Here is a 26,991-nt window from a genome sequence, read left to right on the forward strand (position 1 = left end):
GATTGTAAAGCTATAATAGACACACAAATATGCTTCACTAAAATGAAGATTAACATATACATAGGAAAAAAAATTAAACCAGAAGCTTAAGAAGCATAGGATAAAAACATTCAATCTGTAAAGAAAACAACTAGACCCATCGTGGACAGAAAAGAAAGAAAGCCTAAATAAGACATTATGATGGTATGATGAGATTAAACTACCAGATTGAACAACAGATTGTGTAGTTAGGTGGGTTTAAGAAAGATTCACAGCACTAAATATTGAGACATGCCACATCATCTTTCAATGAAGTATATTCCCTCCAGGAGGATGATCATCCAAAAAGTTTTGCTATTTCTCATGGGCTATTGCAGCTAGATTTGGAATAAGGCTTTGTCCAAAGATTCTATAGAAACAGGACCTATGGCTAGCTTGTGTGTAGACTGTACTTTGAAAACTACTATCTGGATACTACATAATAGTTTCCCTTGCTAAGAAAAACATTACCTATGATGCTTGCATTATGCAAAGACAATTTCTAATATTCTCAAGGTAAACACAAGATAGTAAAGAGAACACATTTTAATGAGACTAAGAAAAATCCAGTCACAAACTAAAGAAAGGATAACTGCAAATTGACAGGCAATATCATTTGACAGAGAAAAAAAATCACAAGGTAAAAATGAGAAAAAAAACAGACAATAACAGTAGTTTAAAGTTTAAACAAAACATTGGAGACCAAACCACAAACAAAACCTGAAGGAATGAACTTCAAAATGTAGTTCTGATGATGCAATGCACAAAACAAACTAGGGTCAAGGAATCAGAAACAAGGAGGGTAACTATAATTTGAACCGAGAGACATAGCATTCAGATCACCTCCAGTTGAACTTAACTTCCAGGCTACAAATGACTCACTTAAAATTTTATGAAATGAAGAAATATATTTCTAACTTAAGTTTTCACCATATGTGTATAGAAAATGAACACACCATGACTGTAATGATGTGCTTCAAAGCAAAAAACTCTGGTAGTTTATCCTTTAACCACTCAGCAAGGTTGTAACACATGTTTTCTCCTGCTTGACTCAATGCCTGTGAGCAAGAAACAACAAAAAAATATGAATATCCAGAACTATTATGTAATAATACCATAGCATTGACAAATGTATCATAATAAACAATTAGATAAGCAACAGAAAAATGTACGCACCAGAGTAAACAACTAGATAAGCAACAGAAAATCTCTTTCTGCAATTTAACAAACTGTTCTCAAACTACCAAATTGCTTTTTTACTGCCATCTAAGCTAAGCTATGCTAAGAGCAAACAGCAGATGATTATGTTTCTTATAACATGAATAATTCCTTAGGAAAATGTCAACAAGCTCAATAAGTGCAGCACATAAAGTCATTCAATGGAGCAAACCAGAACTACAAATCATCTCAATTAGAAAGAAAAATCGAAATTACATTGAAGCCCACAATAACCAAGAGAGGTTAATGGGACTCAAAAAGAAATCATAATATGTTAATAAGACAAGTAATAGAGTAAAACGAATTTGGCTTATGTAAAGTAACTAAACTCAAAGTACAAGAAAGGATAAACCTACAGTTGTTAAACACCAAGCTAGGGCAGTAGAATTGTCAGGGAATCATGAAAAGCGACTCATGTCTGCAGTAGGCCTTGGACAAGACAAACCAAGTCAAAGAGATCAGAATGTATTGTGAACAAATATTCCATATGACAACTCTATTGATAATCATCTTACAAGGTGGAAAGAGACTAGAAGTCCCCAAGGAATACTTGAATGGAGAAAATCCTTCAATAAAGATGTCAATATATTGGAGGAACAAACTAGTCTCGTGATACCAACACAATGTCAACATCTAGTGTGGCCCAAAGAGGCAATCCCATCTAAACAATAAAGTGTCATGTATAGTTACCTCTTGTGATATGAGATTAAATCACCCAAACATCTAAGCCTATGGATATAGAAAGTGACCATGAAGATACACTCAAGGAGAAGGAACTGAGCAACAAACATTAATTGGATGATACATTTTCCACTGCAATGAATCATATGCTGAAGCATGAATTAGGAAACTCTTTATAGGAGCACGTTGAGAAAAAAGCAAACTACAGCTCCAAATCTCAAACCATAACAACCTGTACAGCCAAGAAATACTATTCTTGGGTATGAACAAATAAAAGCCCTTCCCCACGTGATTATGTCTACCCAACCACCACTATTGTAATCCACCTCCATTTCACCCTTAACCATTTGCCACCAATCAAATGTTGATCCCTCTAGTGTACTGAAGTGATCTAAATTTTCCAAAAATCTACTGTAGGATTTAGCTAAAATAAGCGATCCAACTTCGAAAATTTGAGCCATGGCCTTAATGCTGTAATGCAACCCATGAAACTCCTGCAAGTATCTATTAACTAAAAGGGTTCTCCCACTGGTCTTTCTTTCCAGCCTCTCTTCCTCAATTTTGACGTACACAAAGGCGTTCTTCTTCATCCTCCCATTGATATCTTCATTCTCTGTTATAAATATATCAAACAAGAGTGATTAGCACATAGTTTTAAAACTCAGAGTTAGCAAAAACTCAACAGCCCAGAACTTTGAATTGAACATGGGACTTCAGAAAATATTAAAACATATTTAAGTTCATAAAAAGAAAATCAAAAAAAAAAAACTTAAATAACAATTGAATAGTGAATTTTGAGTATTCAGGCTTTTTTCATTAATTTTAGACCAAAAAGGAGGGCAATGCACATTCTAGTGTCATTTATGATGCAACAATTGATTATCAAAGAGAAAATTACAAACCCATAAAAATATTTTACAAATTCTCCTACTAAAGCTCCTCATTTTTTACATGCTTGAAATCATCCTCAAACTATCATCCTGAAAACGGTTATCATCCTCAAGCTATCATTGTCCAATGCAATTCCTCCTGATGCTTCTGCTTTTGCTTTTGCATGTATTTCTCTTTCCGTTGTTTTCCCCTCAAAATAAACAATCTCCAACTCAATAAATAGGGTCACCATATCCTTGACAATCCAATCTCTTAAAGATTGATGCCATTCAATTCTATAAGATCATGACTGTCCTGCCATTCCACATTTATGACATGGAGACAATTGTTCCATATCCTTGACAATCCAATCTATATAAGATCAATGCCATTCAATTCTATCACGAGTGTCCTCCCCTTCCACATTTTTGACATGAAAACAAAGTCATTGAGTTGCTTTAAGATCAACCCTGTTACATTCATTAATGTGAATGGCCTCAAACATGTTCAAATTGTGTTTAAACACATAAGTGTTGTAAGCTTGAAACAAAATATGAATGGCTAGGCTTTGAATATTTGGTAATTTTGCACTTTAATCTTCCAACCACGAAATGTACAAAGAAAATTATTAATTTATTATATTAATAACTTTGGAAGTAAACAAGAATTGACTTATTAAACAAGTCTATTATCTAGAAGACTACAATTGAACTTTTGAGGGCCTCAATTCTTTTCCCTAGTCATTGGGTCCTTCTTTGAATACACAAAGGTGAAGAAATACAACCTCCCCTCATACACTTGTCAATCTACAACTCATCAAGAATTGCCTCTTAAGAGTTTTGTCGAGTGCCATCCTCTCTAGACCATGTTGAGGCTATCCATAACCTCCTCATTAACCTTAAAGGAATTGAAGAAGAAAAACTTGGGACTCGAGTAAAAGGTTGTTTGTTGTTGCTTATATGTCTTGATGGAGCTTCTTCTTCCAACTCCAATAATTTATTTGTCAAATAAGTTCATATTTTCTTTTAATTTCCCCATAGTAAGGTTGGATAGCCTTCTTGGCTTTGTCCACGACATCATAAATAAAACCCATTAGATTTTTTCCCAATCCACCAAGCATGGAACCCTAGCGAAGGTTTTTTACACTTCAAGTTAAAACAAAATCGTCTAGACTTTAAAAATTAAATCAATAAAGACTTGAACAACAATTAAAAAGTAAATCACAAATCTAAAAATGAATAATTTTTAAGTTTTACAAACCTAGAAAGTAATGGAGTTGATTACTTTGTAAGTTCATAAACAAACAATTTATACATGGACGATCTAGCTTGTGTTCTTGGAAAACACATCATCACACATTATCTTCAAGACCCTTTTCCCCTTTAACATTCTTTGAATATGGTTACTCCAATCACCTTGTGCTCACAAACATCTACATAAGATACAGACGTTAGGATGAAGTTGGTGGTGAATCGTCTGACTCTAAACCGCACAAGCTCTTTTATTTTGGTGTACACTCTCATCAAGTTAAGAACCCAAGAGTAGCTGTAGGTCCATTTGGTGATGTTTCTCACTTCTTTAACAATGGTTTTCACCTATCCAAGTTTTTCATACTAGTAGGGTGCACTCCTCCAAAAATCTAGTTGTTACTAGATATGCTACTACATTGTCAGCCACAAGTTGGACAATATTCTCAACACCCACTACCATGATGACATCCTAAAACATATTGCACAAGGTCTCAAAAATTTCCCACTTCACAGGAAGCATCGCTGTCTTCAAGAATAACAACTGTTCACCTAAAGCAACCCAGAAGTGGATCAATGTGTGGTTCCTGCCATCCATCCACTAATCAAACAATATACTGCAGAATTTATTTGTGGCAAATTATTTTTGGATCTTCTACTCTGACCTCAGTATTTTTCACAGCTTCCTTGAAAAACGCCCTGCACAAGTCATGTGGACTAGGTACCTTGAATAGCAATAGTCAATGCATCTACCATTACCGATGATTCCTTACATGGGCTCCTCATAAAATGGAATGGTAATAATATCAAATATTTGCAGCGGCCATCTTTGCTTCTCCAAGTTCCACGCAATACCTTCGAGTGAAGATTGGTACGAGGATTGCTACAAAAAACAAATAAGCCTTTGAATACAATTAGCTAGAACTCTCTACAGTGGATAAGCCCCATATAAATAAGAGCCTACTAATTTAATACCTAAATCAGGAAGAGCAGTTGGCTCAAAAGTCCTCTTCTACAAAGAGAACTTTCATCTCTGGCCTAATTTTAAGTTCCACTGAAATACACAGCTACACATCTTAGCCAGAGATTTGTGCAAGGTGATATTTGAGATAACTGATGCCTCCTCTCATGTTACAGCCACAATAATTGCTTACCACCATCCATGAATCAAACCTGGTTTTCCAATTTTGCAAATAGAGAAAGTGGTTAGAATGAATGCAGGCCAGAGTTGGCTGAAAAGAGACTTAAGTGGCCCAACATGTTATCCAGCCAAAAAACACCTTTTAACAATTGCTACAGGACTCGGGCATTAGTATAACTCACTTCAAAGTGTTTTTGCAATTTTGGGGGTAAACTTATTGTAAGTGACATTTTTCAGATGCTGGCTGCATAATTGACATGTAATTGACAGCAGAAATTAATGGATACTATTGACCATCGTTAAAACATTCCTGAATGATTGATTTATTCTTCATCACTAACCTATTTTGTAACTAGTTCATACCTCCACACCTAATTTATTTCTCAATAACTGAGTATTTCTCCACAACAAATTTATTTTCTGCATAACTGATCATTCCTCCACAACTAATTTATTTTCTGCGTAATTGATTCCACCTGCACAACTACATGAACATACATATATTTAACACAAGGATTCCTCCTTTGCATATCATGACATCTCAATTAAATTTTTGAAATTTGGTTTGAGTAGCTACACTGGGCAATGTATCACCAAAAGGACCTGACTAGACGAACTCTCAGTTACAATAGTCAACATTGCTTGCAACTAAGATTGATGGTACAGCTTTACCAATTCAAGACATGATTAAAGAAGTCAAAGCAGCTGAAGTGGCCTGAAAGTTGGCATCACACAAGGCAATGCGCAGAGCAGGTGGAGTACTTGGGTAGGCTTGGCATAAACCTTCATATTGTCAATTTAATTACTTCCAACCTGTATATCATTCACAGCAAGTGAGCAAGGTTATTAATAAACTGGAATAATATTGTCACTTTGCATTGAGTCCATCTTACAATTTGGCTATGGCTCCATTTCACACTTTGGCATTCACCCATTGCAAAGCTTCAATGTTGTCTCTCTTCTCTTGATTCTGTTCAACATGAAAGCAAGAAAATCAAGATTGAACAGTTGTCTTTTATCAACTACGTGAGCTACACCCCTGCTGGGCATTCCACGGAAGAAAACTACATGAAGCTGTTGAATAAACTGTTGGCACTTGCCAACGTGGCTGTGGAAGGAGATTTTGTAGCCAAGCCAACTTGGGTGGTAAATTGAGCTGAACCCGTTGTTATCAAGTTGTGATATTAAATAGCTACATTGTGAGGCTTCCAATCTAATAGTGCAGGAGATGAGTGTTACGGTGGAGGATAACACAGGACACATTACCATTCAGGTCATCAATACAGTGAATTACCACCAAAAGTTGCAGGAAAATTGTGTGATACAGGTTGGAAGGAACCCTGAAAAGAATTAAGTGTTGACACAAGCAACATTTAAATTAAGTGTTGGGACAGAATCCTGCATACACAACTGATGGTATCCTGCAATGAGGCTGCAGCCATCATGATTCAGGAGCATGACCAAGTGACGGGCATCAACCAATTACTAGAAAATCAGAACTTTAAAATAATTTATAAATCGGTGAATGCAAAGACACTGTGAGGGGATGTTTAGGTGGAACTTGAAAGCATTACATCAAGAAACAAAATTCATGTAGGTAAACTGTGAAAGTCTTGGGAAATTACCCTGGTGGAAAAAAAAATAAAAAAATTCTAGAGAAAATTGAGAATTTTGTGTAGAGTAACCCAAAGCCCTAAACAGAACTCTTCCGTTAAGTACAGAAAGCCTAAAAAAAATAAACAGATGAACAACATAGTTTGATTTGGCAATTGCCAATGAGCCTTTGTGAACTTAGTGGATTTTCTCCTAATATGTTGGTATGGACATCAAGAAGAATACAATCGTACAAATTAGATTGAATTTGGAAATATATCTGACAATTTCCTCTTCAATATGTAATGGCTTATACAGCTGAAGTTGATGTGCAAAAATATGTAAGGTCCTTACAGAATAAGTTTGAACTTGTGATATTATTCAAAGAAAAACCACTGCTAGTGTTTTTCTAAGTCAAGCTGAACTTGTTGCAAATCTGAGAAAATGTGGATGGTATCATATACTTGCTATGGTAGATTTCAATGAGTTCACAGCAAATGAGGATGTTTAATTTAATTTGGCTAAACAGTGTATAGTTGCAACCAAGGTAAACACTAGGCTTGACTTACAAAGAAAACAAATGAAATTGATTCTAAACCGGGAGTTTCAGAATCCTTTTTTGCAATGGGAAGAAAGAAGTGAACTTATAGAACTATCTGGTGGGCGACTACTAAAATTGGGGTTCACTTTGCTGGAATTTGAGCCACTGAATTATCCATTACAAAAGTTTATTAAGGAAATGTTTATCAGTTGAGAGATTGAACGCATCCTGGCCTCCCACAATGGCCACATTTTTCAATACTTAAAATGTTGATTTTAATTAGGGAATGGCGGATTCCAATTGCCTTGGGCAACATTGGAATCCGCCCAAAGGGCTGGCCCCTTTCCTCAAACGTGTAGGGCAGGGCCCTATACCTCACGGCAACATTAAACCTCACGCCACACAACTTAAACCCCACGCCACATACCCAACGTGTTGATAAAATAGGGCCGACCCTATTCACAAGGCAATTGCTAAAAGGGAAAAATATAATTAAAGATAATTATAAGGAAATCCGACCTATCTAAAGGCTTCGCTCCACATATAAGTAATTGTCAAACCTTATTGTTATTCACTTATCATCTCTCCATGCGAAATATACCTCTATTGACTGCGAAGGTTAAAGAAGCTAACATATCCATACTTCGGTACACTACAGCAGAGCACCTCTAGGTTTGGCGAAGCACATTCAGAAATCTGTGAATCATCATTAGGAGTCAGCAAACTTTTGTGGATGCGCAGCAAATTCCTTGAAAGCACAGCAAACCCTTCTTGAAGTTCTGCAATCTAGGTTAAAGGGGCAGCAAACATCAACAAAGTGACAGCAACCATCATTCATGTGACAGCAAGCTAATCTTGAAGGCAGCTACCTCAATCTGCCATCCCTCTTGTGACAGCAACGTCTGCATCTTCAAATACTTGAGATAAGTGTTGTAATGATTACATGACTATAATCCATAATCAGATCTGAGGATCTTTTCTGGCTGGGTTTTTCCTCCTTGGAGGTTTTCCCAGGGTAACTGTGTCTTGTTCTCATTTTGTTCATTTCTATGTTGTCACTAATTTCTAAATTCTTTCAGCTAATCAAACTAATTAGAAACTAAATATAAATTCTGAGTTTATATCAAACTGAAAGTGTTAAAATTAACATAAAATAGGTTGTTCAATTTTTATATGGGATAGGAAGGTGCTGGAGATTGATATAAACTAATCTTAAGCTAATCTTGAAGGCAGCTACCTCAATCTGCCATCCCTCTTGTGACAGCAACGTCTGCATCTTCAAATACGTGAGATAAGTGTTGTAATGATTACATGACTATAATCCATAATCAGATCTGAGGATCTTTTCTGGCTGGGTTTTTCCTCCTTGGAGGTTTTCCCAGGGTAACTGTGTCTTGTTCTCATTTTGTTCGTTTCTATGTTGTCACTAATTTCTAAATTCTTTCAGCTAATCAAACTAATTAGAAACTAAATATAAATTCTGAGTTTATATCAAACTGAAAGTGTTAAAATTAACATAAAATAGGTTGTTCAATTTTTATATGGGATAGGAAGGTGCTGGAGATTGATAGAAAAGGTATTGATAGGAAGAAGGCAGAGAAAAAGGGAGGACTGTTGTTCAAATTTATGTTTCTGGGGCTTCTTCCTTCTACACAAGCTAATATTATGATTGTTAAGATGTGTTAAGATGTGTTTATGGAATTTTGTGATGTCTTTAATCCACACATTGGTAGCTGGTGATGACATAGTCAACGTGTTTCTTTTTAATCATTTTTCTGTCATTGGATTAGTTGCAGGTTGAACCCAACATTTCGCAGTTTTTGTAAGTGGGTGTAATAGAAGGAAAGAGATCGAGCATCAATCTTAAACATGGCAGGGAGGAGATTAACTATATGTCACTATCACTCAAAAAAGGAGAAAAATTTGAATAATTATGTAGCACCCCAATAAAAGATATAAGTTGTATTTAGTCACTCTATCTGGGAGCAATTCTATAAAAAGAGTCTTGAATATGCGGTTAGAAATAGGGCAAAATTACAGGGGACGGAATATATCTAAACTAATAGACAATAAAGATGTGTTATTTATGATTATTTAAGGGGTCTGAAAAATGCAGAAACCACCCCAACTATTTATGGAAGCTTTCAAAAAACTGATAAGCTATCGTTGAATTTTCTGATAATTTTTCTTGAATTACCAATCTACCGTGGAGAATTAGAAAACCCTGTTGCGACACCAAAAAAAAGTTACTTCCTAAAAATCTACCTTAACTATGTTAATTTTCTGAGAGATTATCAGTATTATCACTATGAGGTTTTTCATAAGTAAAAGCCTCGCCAACGTGCCTGGCATTATATATTTTGGATTTTGAGATCAAAGAAACTTATACGGTTATATTTCTTACTGCCCAATCAGTGAGCATCCCCCTAAAATATAAACACTGGCTTCGCAATGGAACTACACATATTATGGATATCCCTAAAATGGAAAATAATCTACACCAAAAGAAAACCAATAAAAAAAGCTTTGAAAATATATTGAAATGGTAACGAAGAGAACATAACCCGATACAATGGTATTAAACAAAATCTACACCAAAACAGCCAATAACAGGAAAAAAAAAACTAGAAACAAGAAAACAAACAAAAAACCAAACATAAAGTAAGGAACCTGATCGTGAAGACCTTCAAGGATCGCTTTCTTAGCAGGCTCAGAATACTTGATATTGTTGAGATTGTTGAGGTCAAATTGAGGGATGGCCTGAGGGTACCCTTCCGGCAATGAAATCTCCAGGAACAATGGAGGAGGTGCCCCTGCATCATTCTGATCTGGATCAATTCTGAGTCTGAATCGGTGATCGTCAATCTTGGAGAAGCTGTCATAAAATATGGATTCCAATGCCATCATCTCTTCTTCTACTTCTTCAGACATATCTGCAATTATGTGTAATCTTTTAAAACCCACAAACCAAAACAAAGAAAGAATGTATTGCTGTGGCTGGTGAGCTAAGAAGACATTTATCCAAAGCAGGCAATAGGCTGTTTTGGAAAATTGCAAAGGATTTTCCTTGTATTCGCAACTCTTGCGTTCTTCGTAGGCAGACTCAAGGTAATCGGATAAAAAAATAATGTAAATGCTATCTTGTGGGCGACCATTGTTGTCAGCAGCCTCTTTCAAGGGCTAGTTATGCAAAATGTATCATTGAAAGTATTAGTTGTCCTCTATTTCGAAAGCATAAAAAGAGATTTTGTTTCTACTTGTCCAAATTAGACTTTCATAGATAAAATTGGGTTTGCTGATGGATTTTGAATGTGTTTGTGTTAAAAGGTGCATATTAATTGAATGATTCATAAAACATAGTATTGTTGAAAGCATTGGATTTTGAATGTGTTTTTATTAAAAGGTGCATATTAATTGAATGATTCATAAAACATAGTATCATAAAACATAGTATTGTTGAAAGTATTGTAAATGGTAAATTAAGTGGATTTGATATTGGAGAATTTTTATAGATATTGCATTTGAGTTGAAGTAGTAATGGAATGGGTGATTTCTAGGAAGTCGTAATGTTTCATGTGTATGAGCATCACCTAGGCGCAATGAGTGTTGAGTGGATCATTCATACTTGTGAGAGATGACTTCATATGAACCATTATTTGTGAAATTTGGGTCAATAATTTTGTGATTGAATCTTAATATAACATCATAATTTGACACACTACAAAAAATATTATTATTTGTTAGTGTTTTATTATATTGTGAAGAATAAGTTTTCTCATAGAACAAGACAACTCTAATGACTAAATAATATTTTATGATATGAAACAACCTTTTTAATGCTTTTACTTGAAAGCTCATTCGAAAGCCTATCAACTATATATTGTTTTAAATGTTATATTTTGTAAGTTTTAAATTCAAATTGTAATTAAGCCCCGGGTGTATTGGTTACATGTTATCATAATTATGGTGAGGTTTATGATATATGTTTGATGATAACACAATGTTCTTATGATATAATCCTAGAGCTTTCATGTGTTCCTCTATAAGAGTATTCATTCATGAAATGTCATTCATAATCTTCCTAATTTTTTATTAGTTGTTTGTCATGGTAGGATACTATAGTAATTCATCCAAACAAGAACTAAAATCAACTAGCCACACATATCATTGTATTTTTCTTTTTTCTAAAATTTTGACAATATTATCTAATATTAATATTCAAAAAACTAGTACTATGAGTCATTTCTCTCATACCTTGTTGCCTTGCCTTCTTTTCATTTTATGTCTACTCTTTGCACTATCTTTCTTTTAATTTGTATTCAAACTTTTAAAAGATTAATTGTATCTATTTTTTTCTCAACTAAAAAACTTATATAGTTGTTAAGAATTTCCACCAAATCATATATGTTTGAAATTATATTAATAAATATTATCATCAGTATCACAATCATTTTGTCTTATGAGGACCATCCAATATTGTATTACAAATAACTTAAGGTGTGGAGCATATAAAAAAGGCAAGGTAAAAAGATGATATATTCAATAGTTTCTATTAAAAATATACAAAAAATGAGTTTGGACTTACATCATGTGAACATGGATGAATAATTTTTTTGTGCGACTAATAAAATTGTGGTGGAAAAAGAAGAACCTATCGTTCCCATTTTTTCCACCAAATAAAAGTTGGATAAATGTCGACCTTTTTAAAATGTGTTTTCTTGAAGCCTACACTTTCTCTCAAAAACATATTTAGTGAGTTTATCATGTTGCATCCTAACTTTGCTTTTATTAGGACTATATCAATCTTGGGTTCTTCATTGGTGGTGAAAATATTTTTCTAGAGGTTGGACTTTTGATTGTTTTGTGACGATATTACTTGTATCGTCTTCAATTTAGGTAGCTTGATATTTAGGTTCCTTTTAAATTTTTTTGTATAAGCTATATGAAGCGTATTATAAAAAATAAAAAAGAAAAAGCATTAGATTCCAACACAATCTCTAGTTGTGGATGCATATGTTCTTCAATTATTACCACTTTTTTACAAATCCTTCATTTATTGGTGACATCCTTTCTAAAAATCAGCAAATTGAGGTGTACCTATTGCTTTTGTGTTGGTGTAATGTCAAGGGTTACTTCTCCAATCCCCAAATCCTTTAATTTTTCCTCCTCCTTTAATATTTTCTTAGTCTCCAACTTGAGGGCGGTTGTCAAGGAGTCTAGGAATTTGTCCATCAGGTCTTCGAGTGTCTGGTTAAAAGCCACCATGTATCTTATTTATGTTTCTTCTATGAGCAATTTATTTTTTGTTATCATCTCAAGGTACATTTGTGTTGTCTACTCCAAAACATTTGCTCTAAATTATCCACTGTACAACTTGTCCTCATCTAGTATAGGAAGAAATTTTGGGGCTAATGTTTATTCTAAGAGGGAGGTATCCTCCAATCCTACTTCTTATTCTTCCTCGGTGTCTATTGTTTGTAGAGATGTTATTTTTTATGCTTTCTCCTTCTTTCTTCTGTGCTTTCTTTCTACACTCATTTGTAGTAATGCCTTTGAGGCTTCTTCTTTAGTAGGATCTTTTCATGGAGGTGTAGGGGGAAGCTTTCTCTTCTTCCTAGGTCAGCTACTTTCTCCTTATACATGGTCTATAGAAGGGATCCCTACATGCAACCTTTTAGATCTATGAGGGTTAGTTTCACTTTTCTCCTTTGATACTTCTTAGTGAATCCCCATTTTATTATGTAGTTTTTCTTAGCTTTTCTCCATATGTTCTTTGGACTTAGCCTTAATCACTGAATCCATGAAATCTTGGTATGGTGGAAAACTTTTTTGCCTTAGGATCTTTTAGGAGACTCAACAAACCGGTCGTATAAGTGTATATCTCCACATCAATTAATTCATAGGGTAGTTGGGGTATCCATGAAGCCTTTTGTTCAATTTCCTTCATCATTGTGAAGTCCTTAACTACTAGAAAGACAATGGTGACCATGTATTTGTAGACTGTGTCATATAAAATCCTCTCTTTCTTACATCCTTTGTTAAAATGATTTGAGGAACCCCAAGTAAAATTTGTCCCAAATATTCCCCACAAAGGCCCAAAACTCACTCATAAAATAAAATGTCAAGCAAATAAGGAGAGTCTTGTACCTGAACTGATAGTGGGATTGTTTGGTGTGTTGAATATTATCCAATAAATCTTGTTGCAAAACTTGACAAAGAAAAACATCCTTCCCCTTTATGACCATCTAATAGGTAGTGTGGATGGCAACGGTGGTGGCAAAGCCCTCCCTGTTGGTGTAATACACCTTGTATGTGATGTCCATGGTTGCACATTTTATAGCTAGATTTATGGTCTTAGTAACATCCAAATTCCTAAAATTGTTTATGGCTCCTATGAACTTAGTAACCTCTATGTTTTTTATTGCCTTCTTTGGTGGAACTTCCCTCTATGCCCATAAGTTGATAACCACCACAATTGCTTCTTTTGTGATCCAACTAGGCTTATGCAAGTATAGGTATTTAACATGAAAATTGCTTAGAATGATGCAAACCCACTCCTCCTATGTAGTGAAGTTCAAAAGTTACCTCCACACATCCAAAATCTTTTATTTTATTTTGTTATACTAGGGTAGGGAATTGTGTACCTTAGGTTAGAGTAGAATAAACCTAAGGGCTTCAAATTGTGTATGGTTAATTTGAGTGAGTGGGGCATGAATGCATTTATAAATATCTTCTATATCTATAACATCACCAAGCACCTTAGAAAATGATCTCATAGAGTCGACCTCCATGGCTTTGTATGGGAACTTCTTGTATTTTGGGTGGGGCGTCTTAGAGATATCTACGAGTGTTGGTGTGGTCATTTTAATAGATTTAAAGTGTAGTAAAGTGGAGATACTTTGCTAGGGTTTCATTGTGGATGTGGGTAGTTGAGTTCATAGGAGCAATATGAGTGCAAGAGAAAGTGAGTGGAAGTGAGATGAGAGAGTGATAGTGATGAGTTTTATTTATAGATTTTCTTAAGGTGAATCCATTTATTACTAATGCATGGAAAAGGGGACACAAGCCAAAAACACAAGTTCACACGTTAATAAGTTAGTTCCAACCAAAAACCAACACAAATAAACTAAAATCCTTCACATACATATCAAAGGAGATAAAAGCATACAAAGAAGCATAAACAAGGGAAAGAGGAGTAAGAAGACTCCCTAAGATGCTCCCATGATGCTCACTGGTTCTCCCTTGTTCATGTAGCTCTCAGCTTTGGCACTAACTATGGATGCCAAATGGAGATTCAAATGGTTGAATATGATAAACTTTCTATTTTTATGCAAATGCTAGAATAATATTGCTATGAGAAAAGCTCTATGATAATGTAAGTATAAAAAACAATGTTCAAAATGCTTCCTCCTTTGCTTGAGGAGAAGGGTTCTATTTATAGGCAAGATAGAAGATTGAATGGTCAAGATTGATCTAGTTTGTAGAGGGCCAAAATTGCATGATTCATGATCCATGTGATGGTTTTCAACCCAATCTCATGATGACAAGTGTCAACATGAGATGGCGTGAGAGGAGAGGGAAAGAGCATTTAATGCCTAAGAAGACAAGAGGGTAACCTCATGTGGGTTGGGTTATTGGATAAAGCTATTATCCAAGGGTAAGGTTATTATCCAATGGGTAAACTCTTGTGCAAGGGTTAAAGGGATAACCATGGTCAAAGCAATGAATGCTTGAAGAGACCCATGAGTTAAAAGGAGGGTTAAGTTGGAGAGAAAGTCTCTAACCATGGGTCAAGGTTGAGTTAACCATTAATGGTTATGTAGGAGTCTTACAAGTTTTGGAAGACTTTGGAGGTTATCTTGTTGAAGAAATAAAACTTTTAATGCTTTATGAAGACTTTGAATGTTTTATGAGAAGTGATCCCTTCTTAAGGAATGCACAAATGTTTAGGAGGGAATTAGGCTAATTAGAATGGATTAGAATATTCTAGAAGAAGGGTGAGTGTGCAAGTAGATTTTGTAGGAGAATGCAAGTGGGAGGATTTTTGTAGGATTTTTAAATAAATATAAATTTATTTAAATGTGTGCAACTTGCATTTGGATAGATATTTAAATAAATATCCATTTATTTAAATGTGAGAGGGATTTAATTAAATGTGAAAGGGGGATTTAATAGGCTTAAGAGGACTCTAGAAGGAAGTCATTAAAGGCTTGAAGACTTTGAGGATAACCATTAAAGACTTAAGAATACTCTAGAAGGAAACCATTAAAGGCTTGAAGACTTTAAAGGAAGCCATTAAAGGTTTCAAGTGGGCAAGGATAAATAGGATTTTTAAATAAATGTAAATTTATTTAAATGTGTGCAACTTGCATTTGTAGGAGAATGCAAGTGGATGGGGATTTAAATAAATATTCATTTATTTAAATGTGTGTGCAACTTGCCTTTTTAGGAAAATGCAAGTGGGTGAAGGATAAAGGGGATTTAAATGTGAGAGATGGGATTTTAGGGATTTAAATAAATATTGATTTATTTAAATGTGGAGAGGGGTTAATTAAACAAATATGCTTTATTTATTTAATTAATTGTTAGGACACGGTTTAATGAATTAAATCAAATAAATTGAATAATTTATTTAACTAATAGAAGAAGAGGGTTAGGGTAAATTAATTAAATATTAATTAATTGTCGATCGATGGTTAAATGATCAAATAAATGATAACTATTCATTTAATTAAGTGGACAAATTTGGGTGTCTACAACGACTATAGCCATTTTTTTTCCTATCATTTTATACCTGTTAACTTTCTACAACTCTATTATCCCAACCACTTTATTGCTTATTGTAAGGAAAGCATAGTGCAGAAAACTCCTTCCCAATGTCAAATTCTTAGAGAAGTAAAGCAGATGAGTGTTTCAATTTGAATTACAACAACTAAGATACATAATTCAAGATAAACAGAGCAACGTGAAAAACACAAACACAGAGATGTACACCAGATTTCATGTGGGAAAACCCTTATGGGAGAAAAACCCACACACCAAAGTAATCCCTTGTATTACAGTAAAACAATTACATACAAGTTTCAGACCTTTGATCTAATCTTTGTTCAAGGAGCAATACATAAGATTACAACCTCAATTAGCTTCTCAATTCAGCTTTTTCCATAATTACCAATTGATTGCTTCAATCCTCTTTTGCACAATGACATAAATCATTATCACATGATCCAACCTCCTACAACTATTTTCCAGACATTTAAATGTCTCTGTTGAAAAATAGTTCATTTCAGTTACTTCGTCTTCCAACTATTGAACTTCTCAAAATATCAATAACATGCATGTTGTCGCCATCGCTTCCTCTGAGTTGTTCAAGTTTCCACCAATCATCAATAGACAAGTCGGCAAGTCAAAACGAGTCCATCATGGTCCCCACCAAGACCATTTCAAAGCATATCAACAGATTGCCAGCTGATAGAAGTGTAACTCATCAGTTCTAATTGTCACCATGCTTTGTTCCACCCAACCTTCGATCCCCAATAGTGGGCCCCTCACAAATCTCTTATCATCTTATCGCACTTTGTCAGAAAGGTGACTTCGGCTACCGAAAACTCAAGTTCAACCGATATACCACTTCATGTCGGTAAGAGAAGTGACTTCTCTGAACTACCTGGTAGAGTCTTACCGAACCCATATGCTATATTGAAATCACTGCTTCTCCAGTCGAGTGCATAACACGAAGGTTATCAACTATTGTATCAATAACACAAAGGTTATTTATTCCCTTTTAAGATAATCAATAACACAATTTATTCATACTGGACTGCTCATTTCGGAGACAAAGTGACATTTGTTCGAGATTTCAACCAGTAAGTTTGAGACACCCATTCTTAACACTTATCTCTTACTTTATAATACAATATGATATATATGTACACTCTTGATGATGTTAAGTTAGGGAATCCTTAGAATATTATTTTCATATTTTGCATTTGATCTTCTTAGGGTTAGGTTGTCAAATTAGGTGTTTGGCCACAAACCTACCTAGTATATTTTGCTAATTTAGACTCACTATATAAATTTTATGGACTTTCCCTTTGTTTAGTATTAGTGACCTTCTTCTTGTCTTGTCTCTTAGTCTAAAATTTAGTGGTTCAATGAGTGGTGACTTTTTCAGCTAATCTGCATATAGATTTTTTATGCTTCTTTTAGGTAGCAGGGTACTTAAATGATGATTTTATGTTATGTTTATTTCTTTGAAGAACCCTAAAGCACTTTTTGGTGTTTTAGTGAGCTCTGATATATTTCTTATACATCAATAATTCTCTTTGGAACCCATAGACCATCTAGGATGTTAACTCCCATTCTCCTTGCATTCATGCATCAATGACTTCATCACTATTTGTGCTATCACAGTCATTATCCATTCTTCTTCGTTAGGGAATTTTGATATGGAATAGATATTTCTTAGGTCATCACCTTCTCGATCTTTTGAAATTTCTTCAACATAGGTTTTGTCTTCCTTTTTCGCTAATGGAATATGTACTGTCTTATTATCATCTACAAATGATATCTCTTCTTTCCTTGAGTCAACAATATTGTTTGAATTCATAAACCATCTCAATTTCGACAAAGCTCTAAAATTATTAAATATCTCTTTCATTTCCACTACTTTAAAATCCATTATTGTTTTTATTCTCTTAATGTCAACTTCTACATTTCTCCATGTACCCAAAGTTTTCATACCATAATTGTCTTTTATTATAATGTTCATTAGTTTTTTAGCTAGCATAGTTCTCTCCAATCATTTCCAAGTTGTGGGTAGAATGATATTTAGATTTGCACCCAAATCTACTATCATATGTTTGACTTTGCTTGTAATGCCCTGTCTGAAGGAGCAAGGAAAAAATGGGCTAACAATTTCTTTATTTATTTTTAAATACTAACATTAACATACCACATCATGGAATATAAAAGAGTAATTAAACTCATCTATAAGGGAATAATTCAGAATGAATTTACATAAAGGTGTAGTTTCATTATGATTAAGTTAAGAGAGAAATCCTCACTATTGCATAAGCAAGGTGTTGCTAGCATAAGACTAATATTTTTTGGAACCACGAGGTAGAATTAAGAGAGTTCATAAGGACACCCTAGAATACCTTGGGGACATCCTAAGAAAGATGCCTCATCAAGGAGATATGGATTAACATAGTTTAATTCTCTAGGTATTTTCTATGTCTCATGAAACTGCATTTTTGGAAGTCTTCGGAGTGGAATTTGGGGTCTAAACTTCCATCAATCTCTTAGAATTGTTGTCATGATCATGGTTCAAAGTGATAAATTATAGATATCTTTGAGCTCTTTCTATCAAGGTGTGTAATTTTGATTTTTTATCACCGGGCTGGAAGTTATGACCTTTTGAAGTTAGGTTTGATAACATTAAATTTCTTGTTGAGGTTCAAGGGATAAAAAGCTAGGTTTGATAACATTAAATTTCTTGTTGAAGTTCAAGGGATAAAGTTTCTCTTTACCTTGTTCACAAAATAAAGGAAACTTGAATAGATGAAGCTTGAAGTTTGATGTTCAAAGAACAATTGGGGGTTGAGGGTCGAGGGTTCAACCTACCCAATTTCGAACATAGGAAAACACGGTAATGTATAGGTCCAAGAGGTCTAAGATCTGACATCTAACAAACATGGAACCTCTGATGTTTTAAAGGTCCTCATCGAGGATCGGGGATTGGGGATTTTACTTACCAAGTTCACTAACTGGTTGAAGTCAAATAGGGAAGGTTTGATACTTAATGTCCAAAACTTATTGCGGGTGCAAGTACAAAAGTTACTTTTGGGGGTCATGGATCAGGGGTACACTTTCCACTTTCAATAAGAAACTTAAAGTGAAGGGAAAACATTTGATGCTCTATGCTCGACACCCCTGGGCAAATTTAGCAATTGTGAACAAGCTTTCATGGTTTGGGGGCTGAGCTTACACCTTACCTTCTTCCAAACATAATGAAATTCAAAGGGGGGAGGCCTAATCCTTGAAACATGAAACACTTGGAACAAAATTAATGATAAGAGAAGGCTTTTGGGGGTTGGGGGTCGGGGTTACACTATACCTTGTTCACGCACTTAATGAAATTGTCAAGGAATAAGCCCAATCCTCAAATGCTCGAAACACTTGGATAATTTTTTGTCTTTTGGACTATGAAATTAGTGTTTAAGAGGATTTGTTGTAACAACTAGGAGATTCATTTTAAGCCCAAATAAAGGTTCATATATACATTTTAACTAATTGCAATATTCAATATTGAGGAAAAATATATAAAAAATGAAAATAATCCTTTATCATTTGTTTAAATTACAAATGCCTCTTTAAGAGAGACTCAATAACATAATTTACAAGTTACACTTCATAGGAGTCAAATGTCACAGACTTGCATATTCTTGTGAATGGAACTACTAAAATGCATAAGTTAAATAACAAGAGCTGATGGCAAATATTTCCTCCAATCAATAGCCTTTGATCCTCAATGGTGGTTACCATGTCACTTGACCATGTGGAACTCATAGGTCCACCCCACCATGGTAGGAGATGGTCACATGACCCAAACACACACACACACACACACACAACAAACAAGGGGAGGGGGGCTTACACTCACATCAAACATGAAGAATATATAAAATCCAATGAAGTAAAGTAACATCAACATGAACAAGAATGATACATCATTTAGGTACTACTCATGCTACAATAGGACTAGATGCTAGAGAGATAATTAGGGAGTGTGAGCATAGAGCACAATAATAGCTATCACGTAGAATCGAATACCCTCTCATACGAACGAGGATGTTCAATCATACAAGAACCGTGATCCTATATTGGGCTTGTCTTCCCAAGACATCCTTAGCATTTATGAGCACTCAAGACATGCAAGGGTTAGCCATTAATTTGGTTAATTGTTTACCCATATTTTCATTAGTTTTCACTTGATTAATCAAATTCCACATGCAATTACCTCACTCAACCCCTTTGGGTCGAGGTCACATTGGAAGCCACTCCCTCAACCCTCTCTAATACCTAATCCCAAGCTCATCACGTTCACAAATGAATGTGGGATAAGTACACAACCATAACATATTTTTGTTTTCACGTCAATGTTTACTTTTCTCAATTTCCAACCAAATTGTGCAACATAATCGAAATGGATCCATTTCCTCTTTTCGCTCGAGGTATAATAATAGCCCTATATAATAAGTCAACATTAAACACCATAAAATCACATTTTTAATTTTTTTTTATAATTTTAACTAAAACCGGTAATCTTTAGCAACTCCATGGAAATAGCTCAAAATACATCAAAATTTGAAAATCACAAAATTGAAATTTGAAGGACACCCTTTTGATTTAAATGCACCTAGCGCCCCTATTTTAACATAAAACATAAAACATGTGTTTCATGTATCCTATTGAAGATTGGGCAACACGAGGGCATGTTTGGTCTTGATGCTTGTTACCATTGTACATTGATAGATAGGGAAATGTAGAAGTCTATAGAAGACAAAGGATAAAGAAAGTATGAATACAAGGGATGAAGGAAAGGTATGTTGATATGTGAAACTCTTAAATCTTTCCAAAAGCAAGAAAGTGCCTTTGACATCCTCATACTTGGTGTAAGGGATATTGCATCATGCAATGCAACCAAGTCATCTATTACATGTAAATGTATTAAGGACTAGAAGGGGTCCTTCTTGCACTAGTGAGTAAATGATTACAATGTGACACTAGGAGTTCCCAATCTAAATTTTTTGGTGTTGCATTGTTAATATTGGAGAGAGGGCTACAAAATATAATTTCAGATGGATTATCAACATGCTGATAAAAAATTGTGGTTAATATAACAAATATGCTGAAGCTCATCCACACTCAAATTTCTTATTATGATTTTCATTGGAATCTTGTTGACCATGAATATAAGCTAAACGAGAAGAATTTTATCCTTCCTAGTGCACAAGTATTAAAGTTGATTAAATCTAGTCAAATAAGACTAAAAAATGCACACCTATACCTTAGCTTTTATTTGAATCATCCTTAATAGTGATTACATAACTATATCATTTATTTATTTTTATATTAGGATGTGCTTAATCAAATTTATTTAACATAACCATAAAAGTGTGTAAGTAGTATTAGAATTGGAACATGCCCTTAGCACGATAAAGTAAGATTTTACATTTTTTCATAATTGACAAGCACCTCAATACAAAGACATGACATAGATAAATTGAAACTAAAATTGTGACATTGAAAACCATTATAAATGACAACAATTTTGTATAATTGCAGGGAATGTTCCACTCTGGGACAAGTAAGACATTCACATTTTAGGGAAACTATTTCAATTTATTATGAGCTAGCCTATGCAACATTATTTTGCAACTTGAATTTAACAACTCAAAATTATCAAATTTAGATCATAGCTCATTTTTATTTTTATATATAATAATGTTTAGAATCTCATATTGACATTTCAAATGTGCTAGAAATAAGAATGATGATGTCCTTTGCTTAGCATCATTTTTATTTTTTTTTGAATAAAGGGGTAAAATTTTTATTGAAAATCAGACACAAACATTACAAGGAGAACCAGAGCCCCAAGGCCCCAAAAAAGAACCACAAACCCAGCCCAAGATCAACTAGCATCATAACTATCCATGTCCTCAACAAAAATCTTCTGCAAGACCCGACGATAATCCGAGGAGAGATGCTCCCAACCTTCAACTTTCCAATCACTGTCATGTTCCAAGGTCCACTTAGCCAAACAATCAGCTGCTCTATTCCATTCACGAGGAATGTGGATGAAAGACACCTGCTCCATTAAATAATTAATTTCAAGAATCTGATGAACAATCCCCGCGAGCTGCCAATGAATCCCAAACACCTTCTGCTCTGTCAACAAGTTAACAATAATTTGTGAATCTGATTTGCAGATAATCTTCCTTCAACCCAACTCCCAAGCACGCTTTAGGGCATAGAGAATAGCAAGTCCCTCCATAAAATTATTAGATTGCCTCCCTCTATGCACCGAAAAAGAAGAAAACTACCTCCCTCATACAATTCCTACCAACACCACCAACCCCAGCAGGGCCTGGGTTACCCCTGGAGGAGCCATCGGTGTTAATCTTGATAAACTCATCCTAAGGTGGTCTCCACTTTCTCACCCTTTGGACCTTCTTCATAGCATGTCTACCTCTCCTGACACAAGCTGAGGTGGGAGCCAACTCCTGCCAGCCAAACCTACTCACAATATCCACCTCATCTCTATCCAAAGGAAAATTCACCTCACATTTAGCTTCCACCGTCTCTCGAATCATAACCATGATTCTACTCCACACTTGCTGAACTAACAGTCTGACCTCACGAAAGATCCTCCTGTTTCTCTCGAGTTAGACCTGCCAAAGTATGAAAATGGGCCCAATATACGAGACAGTCTGGAGGAAGGAGGACAAGATAGGAGGTCTGTCTAAACTGCTCTAAAAATACACCAAAGAATCTACATGAACGCAAGGGTGCTTCCACACCCCCCACCAGTAATGCCAAATAAGCATAGAGAAGGGACATTTGAAGAACAGATGTGAGGAATCTTCCTCCCCATTACCACACAAAGCATAAATAGAAGGCCCCAAGAATCCTCGCTTGTGAATATTGTCCCAAGTTAGGCATCTATTCAAAGCCAAAGTCCAAGTGAAGTAGTTGCACTTCAGCCAAGAAAAATTATTCCACACCTGTTTCCACCAATGCACCTCTCTTCCCTCCAATCTTCAGTTCAACAGTTCCCGGTATCCACTAGACACAGTAAAGACGCCCTTAGGATTTAGAGACCAGGCAAGTCCATCCCTACCCTTGAGGGCACTACAGTGTCTACTCCCCATAATGCCATGCAACTCAGCACACTCTCCCTCCATCCCAACAACCAACCACTCATTAGGAGCCTTCCACCGCTCCAACTCCAGTGGCCCACACCTATAAACAACCTTGAAGTCACTCACCCTTGACCACCCTACCTCTAAAAACCTCTGGCTAAGGTTCCCAAGGTTAGGAAACTGATCAAGGATGGGGGATTAACCATCCCAAGAGTCATTCTAGAAAAGGACCTCTTCCCCCCTCCCGCAGATCCAAAAGATTCCTTCCTTAATGAGAGAAGCCCCATTCTTGAGAGTATACCAAATTGTTGAGCCTTTTCCCTCAAGCGGATATCTTGGAACCTCCTCCAAGGGGATCCTTTGCATATATTTGTAGGCCAAAATCTTAGCCCAACCTCGATCCTGCTCGACACACCACCTCCAGTACAATTTAGCCACCAGAGCCTCCCCGAATAAAATAGCCTGCCTTAAACCAAGCCCCCCCCCCCCCCCCCAACTGCTTTGGGCTACACACCAAGTTTCAATTGACAAAGACTCCATTTGGATGAGGATAGATTGCCTGTCCATAAGAATTGCCTTGCCAGAGAGTCCAAACCCTTCAAGAACCACTTAGGAGCCACTTGAAGCATACATTGATAAATCGGAAGAGCTTGAACCACCAACTGAATTAGTTGAACCCTCCCAGCAAATGATAACCATCTGTGAGTCAAGTGTTCAACCTTCGAGTGAAATTTATCCAAGAGACCCTGCCATGACTCCCGAGGAGGGTTGCCAGGAGAAATAGGAATACCCAAATAAGTCAAGGGCAGAGAGCCAATTTGGAATCTCAAGATAAGAGCAATCCTCCTTTGAATAGTTCCAGGAGTGTTGAAGAAAAGGATAGAAGATTTATCCTCATTGATCAACTGGCCCGAGGCCGCCAGATAAACATCCAAAACCTTATGCAGATTAGTAGCTTCTTTGATCCAAGCAAGTCCCATCAGGGTCGTGTCATCAACAAACTGCAAATGAGACTGCGACTGCAAGTCATTACCCCAACTCCAACCTTGAATACTACCTAGACCCACATTATGCTTAATTAGCCTCCCCAAGCCCTCAGCCAGAAGAATGAATAAGTATGGGGAAATGGGGTCCCCCTGACGAAGACCCCTAGAAGCACCAAACAACTCAGTATGATCACCATTGATTAGCATTGAGAAAGAGGTGGACATAACATAACTCATAACCCATTGGATCCATTCCTCAGCAAAGCCAAAAGCCCTGAGGATCTTCTGGAGGAAGGACCAATGAACTTTATCATAAGCCTTAGCCATGTCTAACTTGATAAACATAGCTTTTTCCTTGGAGGTTTCCATAGAATGAATGGTCTCCATAGTAATGACCACACCATCCAAAATTTGGCGCCCTTCCAAAAACCCGCTCTTCTCCTCAGAGATAACATCCCCCAGACACTTCTTCAACCTATCTGCTATCAGCTTCGAGATGATCTTATAAATCACATCGCAAAGAGAGATAGGGCGAAACTGGCCTAACTAGTTGGCCCCATCACACTTGGGGATTAGCGCAATGAAAGTCGCATTCAAAGCCCAAAGCATCTGTTTATTCCTCTTGGACTCCTGGACTACTTCCAGTAAGCCCAATTTGATGATATCCTAGAACTCTTGAAAGAATTCAACCGGGAACCCATCTGGTCCAGGATCTTTTCCTTTCCTCGTGTGAAAAATAATCCTCTCGATTTCTTCTAGCAAAATAGGACCCATAAGCTGCTCATTCATCTCCCCAGCAACAAGAGAAGGAATGCAAGCAAGAACCTGATTCTCCTCCACCGATTCCCCAAGAGAACCCTCACTAAAGAGGGATTGAAAATACTGTAAAGATTCCCTAGAGATCTTCTGCAAGGATAATAACAACTCACCTCTATCATTGACCATAATTTCCATGTCTTCTTGCTTTCACAGAGTTGAAGAAGAAAGCAATGTTCTTATCGTCTGCTTGAAGCCAATCAATACGGGCTCTCTATTTCTAGTAAATTTCTTCCTTGAGCTCCCATTCCTCTAAAGCCTTGACAACCCTGTCCTCCTCCCTAAGCAAGGCTTCAGACAAACCATGCTCTCTGATTTCACTGATCATGCCATTCAACACTATTTGGGCAGCTTTCTTAGCGTGAAAAATGTTCCCAAAACCCTGTCGGTTCCATTGTTTAAGCTGAAACTTAACAAATTGCAGTTGCTTGGCAAAAGTGTACATAGCAGTGCCAAAGGTCGGCCTCCCCTTCCTCCACCACTCCGCAACAAGAGCCTGCAAAGTAGGATCCCGGAGCCACATAAGTTGGCATTTGAAGGAAGGAGAGCGAGCAACCCGGGCATAAGAAGAAACCAGCTTGATAGGCTAGTGGTCTGACCCTCTCCAGTCAAGAATCTCAGAGCTTGCGGACCACCCCCCACCAACCCAAAAACTGGAAACTAGAAATCGATCCAGCCTCTCTGCAATCCAATACCCCCCCACTCTCCTATTGTTCCAAGTGAACAAACCATTACCGGGCTTAATATCAACAAGATGCAACAAAGATATACTATCTCGAAAAAGGTAAGAAGAAGGTTCCAATCACATGACACCCTCCTTCTTCTCACTCAACTCAAGGATGGCATTGAAATCTCCCGCCATAATCCAAGGATGAAAAGGGACCAACCTTCACATACAAGAAATATGAGACCATAAGTTCTGCTTACCTTGAAGATCGGTGGGGGCATAGATATTAGCAAACAAGATAAAATCCCCAGTCTCAAGACTAGAGACAACCTCGGATACCGAGGATCTGGAAGCCACCCACCAGACAGGGCGAATCCTTAAAGGGTTCCAAAGACAGGCCATCCCTCTAGAGGAACCAGCTGCCCCAGTACACTGACACTCGCCTCGCCCCCAGAGCTTCGGCACCAGACCCTTCATGCTCTCCATCGAAAGTTTAGTTTCTTGCAAGAACGGGACATCAGGTGAATGATTCCTAATCAATTCTCGAACAACTTTTTGTCTAGGGCCTCTATTCAAGCCCCTCACATTCCATGAAAGCACAATCATTTTGGAGGATTGAAAAAGTGAGAATCTAGAGTCTTTATTGACCCTGACTCAACCAAATTCTCCCCCATCAATTTGATTTTATCCAAATCCTTCTTTCTGCCAACCTTTGAGTTCTTCTCTGAAGCACTTTTCTTAATATCTTTCTGATGCAAACCTAGGTGAACGGAGGACTTATTACTTTTAACCCCAGCTGGTTCCAATTTTAGAGCTATCAATGAGAGAATGCTTTCAATGAAGCCGATGCAAGAGGCGACGATTGGAGCAATGTAGGTGAACGATCGAGCATAATTGCTTCAAGTATGCCCTAGTTCTAGAATGTGCAGTGTTGTGGAGGATATGGGTACCTGTTTTTTCCAATTTTTATTTACAAAGTGGTGTAATTTTAGTCTTGATATATTTTGAATTATGTATATGTCTTTGGTTGTAATAGGTTTATGTAATGATGTCTGTATCTTCTAGGGTTCGGGTTGATTGGATTTATGGTTGTGTTGGTGGTTGGGATTTCAATTTTGATAATTATTTGTATGAAGCCCATTTGAATGATGTAATGGTGGTGGCAAATTTTAAAGAATGCCAACCAGTGAAGGGTCCGTGGTGTAGGCATGGTGGTTGTAGGGGGATGGATTTGTTTGTGGGTGCTTAATTAATTCAGGCTTTTTGAACTTTTGAATTGTACCTTTG

General features: G+C 36.3%; 1 protein-coding gene across 2 annotated transcripts in view; it reads right to left on the reverse strand.

Moving 5' to 3' along the window:
- The window catches only part of LOC131071977 (uncharacterized), a 54,782-nt gene extending 44,255 nt beyond the window's left edge, over positions 1-10,527 (reverse strand). The window contains exons 1-2 of one of the 2 annotated variants that reach the window (XM_058007972.2): positions 9,980-10,527; positions 975-1,076 (exon numbers count right to left, since the gene is read on the reverse strand). In XM_058007972.2, coding sequence (XP_057863955.2) covers positions 975-1,076; positions 9,980-10,240 — 363 coding nt within the window. In that variant the 5' untranslated portion in view covers positions 10,241-10,527. The remainder of the gene's footprint in view (positions 1-974; positions 1,077-9,979) is intronic. The other variant, XM_058007971.2, reaches the window with a different exon arrangement.
- Positions 10,528-26,991: the final 16,464 nt, after the last annotated feature.

This window comes from Cryptomeria japonica, chromosome 1 (assembly GCF_030272615.1).
Source record: "Cryptomeria japonica chromosome 1, Sugi_1.0, whole genome shotgun sequence".
In the NCBI taxonomy this organism is placed as follows: domain Eukaryota; kingdom Viridiplantae; phylum Streptophyta; class Pinopsida; order Cupressales; family Cupressaceae; genus Cryptomeria; species Cryptomeria japonica.